This window comes from Cryptotermes secundus, unplaced genomic scaffold (genome assembly GCF_002891405.2).
Source record: "Cryptotermes secundus unplaced genomic scaffold, Csec_1.0 scaffold1376, whole genome shotgun sequence".
NCBI classification, from domain to species: Eukaryota; Metazoa; Arthropoda; class Insecta; order Blattodea; family Kalotermitidae; genus Cryptotermes; species Cryptotermes secundus.
This window is the reverse complement of record NW_019724611.1, coordinates 74,151-84,787: the sequence shown is the minus strand read 5'-3', so window position 1 is coordinate 84,787 and position 10,637 is coordinate 74,151. Positions and strand designations below refer to the sequence as shown.

Sequence of the window (10,637 nt, the reverse complement as noted above, 5' to 3'; positions counted from 1 at the left end):
ACATAAAATTTTTTTAATATTTTTTTGGCATGGAACGCATTATCGTATTTTACATTAATTTATATGGGAAAAATTGTTTCACTTAACAAGTGTTTCGCATTACGAGTAAGATTCTGGAATGAATTATGCTCATTAACCGAGGTTCCACTGTAGATCCAATTACAGGGCGAGAAACAAGTTCACACATCACTGGATATAGAATGTGTTAAAAATCAAAACAAATGTTCGAACCAATCACTGGAACAAGTTAAAATAAAATAATATAAAACATAGACAACACAGTCACTAAACATAATCAAATGTGACTACAACAAGACTTACTAGATGAAAACATATTAACCAGTTATCTCATAAAATTCATCCAGTCTGTAAAAATAATGCATATGAATGGATATTATCAATAAACAATACAATATCAAATAATGTATGTTACATCACTCACACGTTGAAAGAAAAGAGCAACTATGAAACCATCTAACATTCATCAACAATAAATGGAATAAATAACTTCTCTCAGGAGTGTACTAAAAATTCTTATGGTAATAAATACATTCATAAATAAATAAATAAATTCATATAAAACAAGAGATTGTATGCTAAAATAAATAAAAGTCATAGTAGGTATGTATGCAGATCTAAAGTAGATGATTATTTATACATATATTTTTAGTTAATAGGATTTGTCAAGGTTAATTTAGATACTATTTATAAGAACCAAGATCATCCCTTGGGTTCCATTCATAATATTCATTTAAAGAATAAAATGAACCAACAAGAAGAAACTGTTTTAGAGCCTGTCTGAATTTAGTAATATCATTTAATAGAATCCTGATGCCTTATGGTAGATTATTGAATATCGTAATCCCTGAGTAATATACACCCTTCTTCACTTTAGCTAATTTATTAATTGGAAAATGTAAGTCAGAACCTTGTCTGATATTAATGCTGTGTATAACAGAATTAAATTTAAATATATCTAAATTCTTAACTACAGAATTGATACAGAAAATATATATTGAGAATATAAGGGCAGAATATTCTGCCTGAACAATGGATGACAAGAGTCCTTATTTCTTGCCTTCATAATAATTCTCACTATTCATTTTTGTATTTTGAAAATTACATTACTGAGTCATAACTGCAGATACGGTTCTAATAGTATAAACAGCCACATTCAGCTTAGTTACCAACTCATTTAGATCTTTCACTACTGCATCCACCACGCCTTCACAGTCTGCTGTGTCATTACTAGGGACCGGATTTTTATGCCCTAATAATACCTTAAATATATATGCATTTATACATGAAGAACTTCCGAAATATGCACTAAAATATGCACATAAAAATTTATACCAAATATTAAAATTAATTTTACATCAAGTTGTATTTAAAATTTAAAACAACGCTTGCAGTCAAAAAGGAAGGACACGTCACAGACACAGTACACACAGAAATGACTCCCATAGTGGACGAACCATACTATACACAAGTTTCAATTAAGACATATAGATGAATAATCTTAACAAGTTTTAGTATATACAAATTTTATTATAGTTGACGAATAATGTACTTTCTAAATAATTTTATGAAAGACACAAGATGGCAAGCAATGTAATAGCTTAGCGTAAATAACGAACCTGAAGATGGCACTATGTTGCCGAAACATGTAGTAAGAAGTGACATGAAATTGAGTGTACTACAAGACGGCCATTACACACATATCATGGATTAATTTTACATTATTTTAAGACCAACAAATCAATATTTAAGTTCATTTTATGTAATCACTGAATGATTCACTTGCAATAAAAAGCTATACTTAAATATAAATCATGCAACAAAAACAGCATATTTCATTACAAATTTAAAAAACCAGTGGTACTCACATTTAGATCCCCAATCTTTCAACTTCTCTTCTGTTGCAGTTCACAATTACTAAATGTGGTAGGTTTTCCAGAGTTAGTTGCTGCCTAATGTCTCGTAAGGTGTCCTTATAGCGGGAAAAACTTCTTTCCACCTCACACGAACTTAGGGGCGCATGTACAAAAGCCGCTATTTGCTCCACTGTAAGTGATTTTTTTCCTTGGCAGTTCATTATTTTTACTGGCTAAAATTTCTTCAAATTCATAAATTTGTTCATATCCTGGGTTTTTTTAAAGAATGCTGTGTACTTTTTTCCTTTACTACTTCACAAACTCTTCCAGTAACCGAATTCAATTTGGAAACAGTGGTTTTGAACAGACTTAATGACTGATACAAAGTATCACAGCTTGCCTCCAGTGAGGAAATGGCGAATGGAAGATGAGAGAAGTGAGCAGATATATAGAAAAGATTAGTTTCTAGTTCTGCGTTTTTTAGAACATCTTGGGCAATTTGAATTGATGCTGCACTTTTGGGATCAAATGTATTAACGACATTCCTGACTGTTTCTAAATGTTCGGTATAATAACTCGCTGCACACATCCACGTGCCCGAGCGTGTTAAAATTGGTTTCGGCGGAAGTGGAACACTTGGTGCTACTGCTTTAAAGGCCTCTTTTCTGTATGGCACTATAACAAATACCTTCTTCACAGAGGACACCAACTTGTCAACAAATGGAAAATTTGCACGAATTGTTTCTGCAACATGGTGCAACCCATGGGCAAGGCAAGTCAAATGTGTCATATTTGGAAATATAACTTTAAGAGCAGTACCGGCTTTCATCATATAATTTGTGGCATCAGTCACAAAGAGCAATACGTGCTCATACTGAATGCCATTCGGCCATAGCAAATTCATGGAATTGACAAAAAATTCGGAAACTGTGGAGCTGTTTGTGGTTTCAAATTGCTCTACCACAAGAAGTTATGGGGTAGATTGTTCATTCTTATTAAGGGATCCAACCATACAATTTGCAATAAACCGTCCCTCACAATCTTGTGTTTCGTCAATTGATACCCACACAAAATTATCTTGAATCCTATCTCTGATGCTTTCAATTGTAAGATCATAACACTGCTTTATGTAATTTTTGCGCACAGTAGATTCGCCCGGCACTTTGCACTGTGTATACTTCTCTATGAAGTTTCTCAGAGTAGGATTGGTTAGTTTCCACAGCGGAATATCTGCTGCTAAAAAGGCTTTGCATAAATCAAAGAGAAACTATTATTAGAAAATTCACTAAGCAATTTTTGAACAGGAGCACTTTTCATGAATTTTATTTTAATATTCTCTTTATGTATATTGGTGTTCAAATGCTGAAGCACTTGAAAGCGTTTTACAGAACCGTTTTCTGACATGCTCGGCAATAAAGAATTTCGTTATCCGTACTTATCATCTCTCCTTCGAACTCCCGTTGATACAGCTGTAATTTAGTTTTCTGACTTACTTTCACTTTCGGCATGAGTACAGAAAGCTAAACAAACTTAACTACAGACCAGTCACCACTAATGTGAATGGCCCCCAGCTTCAAACGAAGAAGCGTAACGAACCTCATGGAGACTTTGGAAATAAACAAGTGAAGTCCCTTATCAGTTGAATAGTATTACGTTGATAGCGGCTACATGTGAACGCTTCTGACTAATCTCTTCATGGCCACTTTGATGGTACGCGGATGAGGCATGTTACAAGTAGAGGGATAGGGGAAGTACCGTCCTGGGTATTGCATCAGAAACATGAATCATGACGAAATGTTGAGTCAAATATGCAAAATATTCTAATATGGAAAAGAAAAATTCTATACGTGCGACCATGATTGAAAATTTGCACATAAAATTAAAAAATATATATGATAAACATTTTGAAAAGGAAATATGCAGTATAAATAGAGACCTTCCAAAAAAAGATGATGCTTATTCATGAAAGAGGCAAAATATGCATTTATATGCACCATCAAACCATGTCCAAAATTTAAGAAATGAAGTAATTCATACATATATCCAAACGAGCATACTTTCTTGTTGCAAAAAGAAATATCCATTTGCATTAAAATTCTGTTCCTAGTCATTACTGGTTGTCTGGTAATGGCTTCCAATGTTGTAGCTTCCTCAGCTTCTGTGTTGAGGGACTTCTGCCCTTGTTGGCTGGTGTCTGTTTCACAATTCACTTTGTGTTGCTGTGCAACAACTTTCAGCAGTCGGGGTCCTCTGTCTCCCATGCCTCCACCAGGGGTGACCATCTGTGAAAATTTCTGACTGGTCTGTCTCTCAACTGCTAACTGCAGACTCCTGACTCTCAACTCCTCTAGACTCTCTATATTCTCTAGAATGACTCAGCTGTGTTTTGATTCTTCAGATGTAGCCTCCACATGAATCCATCTGCTTCCCACAATTCCTCTGTTGTCACATGTCATCAATGCAGTTGTGGACATGATGTGTTCCTCTGCTGTGTGTAAGTTTGGACATGGTAACATGACCTGGTAGCCCTGAAAATGTGTTTGTTGAACTGTTGTCTTGCAACAGCTATCTCTGCTGATTAAACTATTTTGGCTTTCAGCAGACATGCCACAGTATAGTTAATTTGATGAACTTGTCTCCTCTTCTGGGATATGATGCCATGTAGTTCTTGTAGTGGTTTTATGTTTCATTCTACCTGATGTCCTGATTTTGGATTCTGTAACTTCTTGTTCTTAATATTCCATAAAGTGCTCTAGAAATATCATCTCTACACCTTGTAATTTGCTTGCATTCACGTTTAGTTCGTGGCTCATACAAAACTTAATCACAGTATTCTGAATTGAATTACTGTGCCATTAGAGCTAATAGAATTGTTGCTCAAGGGTTTCAGTCCTTAATTTGAACTTTTTTTCAAGGTGTTACTTATGTTTTGCTTCATGGTACTGTTTTCCTTTGTTCAGAGAGGCTGAAGTTCTCACCTCGACCTGTGAACAAGAAGCTTGAGCTGGGATCATCAGCACGAGTGTACTGCAAGGCTCAAGGTGCTCTGCCTCCCATCATAAAATGGTTCAAGGTGATGTTTTATGTTTTAGTCTTGGAGCTCACTCAGCACAGTATACTGTTCAAAAAACAAATATATGACAAAAGTTGAGAGATATTTAGTGTTCAAAAGGATCAGGTCTTGTAATTACAAAATAGATTTTAAGTTGACCCTAACTAATCTGTTTCATCACAGTAGAAAAATCACCCTCACTTTATCATATTCTTGAATCAAGGCTTTCACTGTGGTTCACTGGTAATGCTGATTCAGCTATTGGGTCTTTCTGCCATATAGCATATGTGAACAAGGTTACTAACAGTTTGGAGGGTCTTTCTACCATAAAGCATATGTGAGCAAGGTTACTACTAACAGTTTGGAGGGTCTTTCCATCATATAGTGTATGTGAGCAAGGTTACTAACAGTTTGGAGGTACATGCTTCCTGCATCTTCAGAATTGAAGTGTCAGCCCTACAAATGAAGGCAACATATATTTCCTCATCCTTGTCAGCACTGCCCACTTCCACATGGTGCAAAGTCACCATTGCTGCATAAACTTCATTACATGCATTTCTGCTCTTCAGTAGATGTGTTATGTGGAAGCAACTACCACAATAGGTATAATCAGAGGCTTACATCTTATTTACTGTTAACCCTATGAAGAGAAGTAGGTCTATACAAAATGTGACCATCTGTTCCTGTAAACCTTCATTTATTTTCAACTTGTATTTACTTTTATTCATTTCATCCCCTCGCTTCTCATTATCTTCTCAGTTAAGTGTCTCTCAGTCCTTTGGGACCCCCGTTTGATGTTCCTCAATTTAAGGTTTTTCCTCATTCAACTGTGGGGCTCTTATGTGTAGTCTTGTCATTACTCCGATGACAACCCACTTCTTCGGAACAGTTTGTTGGTCCTGAAAAGGACCGTGGTTGCTGAGATGCTTGATCGGAGAGGTAGCATGGCGCACACTGGTAAGGAGAGAGGCTAGTTGCGGTGAGTGACCTGGCCGCAGTGTGGCCGTGGCTGGAGGTTGCTTGGTTGCCGTGCGGCAGCATGAGTTGGCGGTTGCTTGATCGCAGCGCAGCAGTGGCTGGTGAAATGCTAGTCGTTGAGCGCGGCCGTAGGAGTTATGAGGCAGTGGCTACGCCAGATGCCCAGTGGGTCGGACAGTAACACGACCACCGGCGAGTCCAGGCGCGGTGCCCCAGTGAGTCGGGTGTGAGAGAGCCGGAGGGCCGAGGCAGTCATGCCTGGCGCAGCCTGCCGATGCCTCCGTAGACTGAGCGCTGGCGACAAAGCCTGCTAGCTGGTGTTGCTTGATCGTAGACTGAAGTTAACTGAAGAACTGAATACTCGGCATTGGAGCTGCCCCTTTTTATACACTGCTCGGTGGGGCGGAGCGAAACTTGAAATTGAGGAGGAAGAATTGATTGGCCAGCACGCGTAATGACGTAGATGCTGGCTAGCAGGAGGTGCCGTATAAATGCGAATGTTTGAGGCAATCTGATTGGTTAGCGCGCGTGATGGTGAAAAGTGATGTGAAGAGCGAGCGTTGCAGAAATGCGTGATAATGTGGGATGTTCCCACACAACATTCAGTTTTAGTGATTCAAAGGCAACAAGTCAGTGTTCTTAGTTTTAAAGTACATATACTTAAAAATTTTCCTCAGTTTAGTGTACAAATATTCTGCTCCTCAAAGGAAACTTAAATGGGGATTTCACTGTATATTGTGGTCTTGACTAATAATTATGTGCTAGTTACCTCTTTTCTTATTTGTATGCAATAAAAAATAGAACCAGGCCACTAGTTAGTTCATTTGCTGGTACCCAGCTGCTATTTGGAAACTGACCACAGTATACAATTTCTGTGCCTTGCTGCCGTTTCATATTTGGCCACTCATTAATATTTATATTAATACTGACCACTCTTTGAGCCTCATTTAGTGTATTTTCAATTTCTGTGCTTGTTCTATTTGAGACCTAGTCTCTTCTTGAATCTGGGTAATATCTGAAACCTGAAACATTCAGAAATGTTATCTGACAACATTTTGTGATTTCTGTTCTAATATTGTCTGCTGTTTGAGACCTGTCCTGCATTTAAAATTTATGTGGTAGTGCCTGTTATCAATTTAAACACAGCTGCTGTTTTCAATTTCTCTGCTAGAACTGGCTATTATTTTAGATTCAGCCACTAGTTACAATTACTGTAATAGCACCTATTCAAGCTTTGGTCGTTTAATTACTCTAGTGTTTAATTAAACATTTCTAGTATATATTTGTAGCTGTTGCTTCATTTTCTTATAAAGTTTCCCTGGTCATGCCATCTAATTCATGTTGGTGTAATGAACTGTTCTTGCTTGTTCTGCAGATGAAACTTACATGTGCGTAAGATGCTTGTCTTCTGAATTTTGCTAGATAATGTCTTAGTTATGCTCTTTTGTGTTGTTTCACAGGAGGGGCAACATGGGGAGCAGAAGTTTGAGATTCCTAACCATGTGAAAGATGTAAATGGCACCTTACACTTCAGTAATGTCACAGCAGAGGATAAGGGGCGGTATATGTGTGTTGCCACCAACTCCCAAGGAATCATCAATGCCACTGTTGATATTGATGTAATAGGTGCGTCTCTGTCTAGTTCTATTATTCTCACTTCATCAGCCCACATCTAAATGAAAATGTGGGCTTTTCTGCCTCCATTCATCTCTCACCTGTATACTGTCCTTTCTGGATTTGCTACAAATGTAGTTTGGTCTCTCTCTCATCTGCTACCATGTGATTCCAGCCAACTTTTTTACTGTCCAATCCAGTGACCAGCTGACAGTGACTGACAATCTGCTGTGACATCCAAGTTTAACCCATTAGTTATTTCTCATGACATATTGTGCACACTGTTACCATCTTCATGTGGTGTGGGTGAGATGTTTCGGGAAGGTATGGGTGAAACCTGTTTCACCTATGGCATTTTTGTTGAACTATGTTGCCAACGTCTCAAGTATTACATCCCAAAATTTTTTTAAAAGAAAGTTGAATTGTTTGCTTATTCTGTTACTGGCATTCCCTTTGTGACAACTGAAAAACTGTGTAAAAATATAAATAAGTTAGATTCCTACAGTTTTTGCAGTCATACTGAAGCACTGTTGGCAAACATCTTGAGGATTTACTGTCTATGTACTCATTTTTAAATTTTCTGTTCTTCCTCAATTTAAAACATGGCTTTAATATTGTAGGGTGCTGAGTGTTGGATAATTACGTAATTGTATTTACTATATTTTTAGGCCGTGTGGAAAGTTTTAAATTAGTTGTCTTTATATATGCAATCGATGAACATTATCCTACTGCATGATGGTGCTCATCCACATGCATGAAATTTGATGAAGGTGACACTGACAACAGTGGACTGGTAAAGTATGGGGCATTTCTCTTACAACCTGGGTTTAGCCCACAGTGGTTTTAATTCATTTGGACTAATGAAGGTTCACCTAGGAATACAGAAATTTGAAACTGATGAACTCAGGTGGTGGAGTCCTGAACTGGCCACAGAGTTCAGATAAAGCATTTAATGCTGCTGGCATTAGTAACTTGCCAGGGTGGTAGAAAAAAAAATGCATTAATACAAAGGGAGATCATCTTGAGCAGCAAGAGTTAAGCAATTCTGTCATGTATATTCTTTTGTAAAAAGAATAAATTCCAGGTGAACCCTTTATCACCAACATACCATATGATACGCATGGAAAAACTATGTGGAATGTTTCCCATTACCTTATCTCACTGGAGGTTTAATATGGCTGCCTAAATAGCGAAATTATCTGTCTTCCACAATTTCTTGCAGGAATATTTGAACAGTTGTGTATTCCAGACATGGCCTACCACTTTAGGTGAAGGCTATGTTGTGTGAGATGTTACAGCAAGAGATGGACTATTTCATTGGATGTCTTCAGGAGTGCATCATTAATCCTTCAACGTCGGCGGGCATTTAAATTCCTACTCAACTCCTCTGCCAGAGGATATTTAAATATTTAAATTGGAGAGTGCAACATTTCACTTAAATTGTAATAAATTGGGAAAGACTGAAATTCTTTTTTTCTAATTTTCACACTACATTCAGAAATGTATATAGAATCTGTGTATTGATCCACACTGCTTTAAAATTATTTTTTGGCACAGTAAGCCTATAAAATTATGAATGATAGTATCATAATACCTTAGAAGTTCAGCTGGGTGTGTTAGTCCTGAAAACATTCCATGTAGGGTCCTACGTCACATACATCACACCAGTACACAATTTTTGACAGACAACACGCTGTGTCTGTGGTTTTGACATCTTTGCAGTTGGTGGAATCCTGCTTATAAAATTTCTCTCTCTTATATGGGCCACTGTTTTGTCAGACGAATGTCGACCCGGCACTTTGTGTTCTACAGCATTAACATATTTCACAGAGAGTCCCTCAATTAACTGAATTCTGATTGACAACTGATCTATTCTTTTCCTTCTGTTATTCCTACATATTATCATCGCATTCAAAAATTTTCTGTTTGCCCCTTATAGTTTTGCATATTCTCCCAATGGATGTTTGTGCTATTCTGAATTCTGTCATCTACCACAGAATCGAGAAAAGCAAAAACATCCATTTTCAGTGTATAACTCTGAATCTGCTAAAACTGTGTTCTGATTTGGTTTGAAGTAACTGTATTCTCCACTGGTCATGACACAACACAGCTGGCCACTTTGTTCCTTGCGGCTGGCCTTGACTAACAAGACTGAATGATGAATATTTATACAACAAAGGGGGATTACAGTGGTACCATTCATATAGTGAACTGCTTATCGTTTGCTACATATCAGTCATAACACACTTCTTAGCCCTTCAGTGCCGGGGGCATTTAAATCGTTTTTCCACTCCAATGCCGGCGCCTATTTAAATAATTAAATCGGAGAATGCAGCACTTAATGCCTAATAAATTGGGAAAAACTGGAATTTTGTTTTTCAGATTTTCACACAACATCCAGAGAAGTATATAGAATTAGAGTATTGATCCACACTACTTTAAAATTATTTTTGGGCCAGTAAGCATATAAAAATTATGAAAAATAGTATTGCATTACCTTAAAAATTCAGTTGTGTGTGGTAGTCGCGGAAACACTCAATGCAGAGGCCCACGCCACACGCATCACACCAGTACACTGTGTCCCTTTTCCTCCTGCGTTTCTGACACACAACGCACCTTCTCTGTGGTCTAGATTTCTTTGCCGTTGGAGGAATCTTGCTGATAAAATGTCGTTCTGTTAGACGGGGCACTGTGTTGTCTGATGGATGTGAACCTGGCACTTTATGTTCCACAGCACTCGCATATTTCACGAACAGGCCCTCAATCAACTGAATTCTGAATGATAATTGCTGAATTCATGTGCCTGTGTTACTCCTGTACACTATCACTGAATTCAGAATTGAGGCATTTAGGAGCCTGCGGAACAGCTTCCTGTACCACTTATTCATGTTCTTCTTATCGATCAAATAAGGGTGAAGCAGCTGGTCCTTCAAATCGACCCCTCCCATTGACTTATTGTAGTCCAATACTGAAACTGGTTTCGCCACCTCCTTGCCTCTAACTGTAACAGTCCTGGTGTCGTGACTGTGATAGGTGGAGATCATGGTGACTATTTTTTTGTCGAACCACTTTGTGACAGAAACGGGTCCAGAATGTTGTGCCACGATTTCGCCTTTTTT

The 10,637-nt window shown here is 37.7% G+C and overlaps 1 protein-coding gene across 1 annotated transcript in view; it reads left to right on the top strand.

Moving 5' to 3' along the window:
• Positions 1-10,637, top strand: part of LOC111862557 (inactive tyrosine-protein kinase 7) — a 187,163-nt gene that overhangs the window by 133,832 nt on the left and 42,694 nt on the right. Inside the window, exons 9-10 of the mRNA XM_023848049.2 lie at positions 4,835-4,947; positions 7,365-7,530. Coding sequence (XP_023703817.1) covers positions 4,835-4,947; positions 7,365-7,530 — 279 coding nt within the window. The remainder of the gene's footprint in view (positions 1-4,834; positions 4,948-7,364; positions 7,531-10,637) is intronic.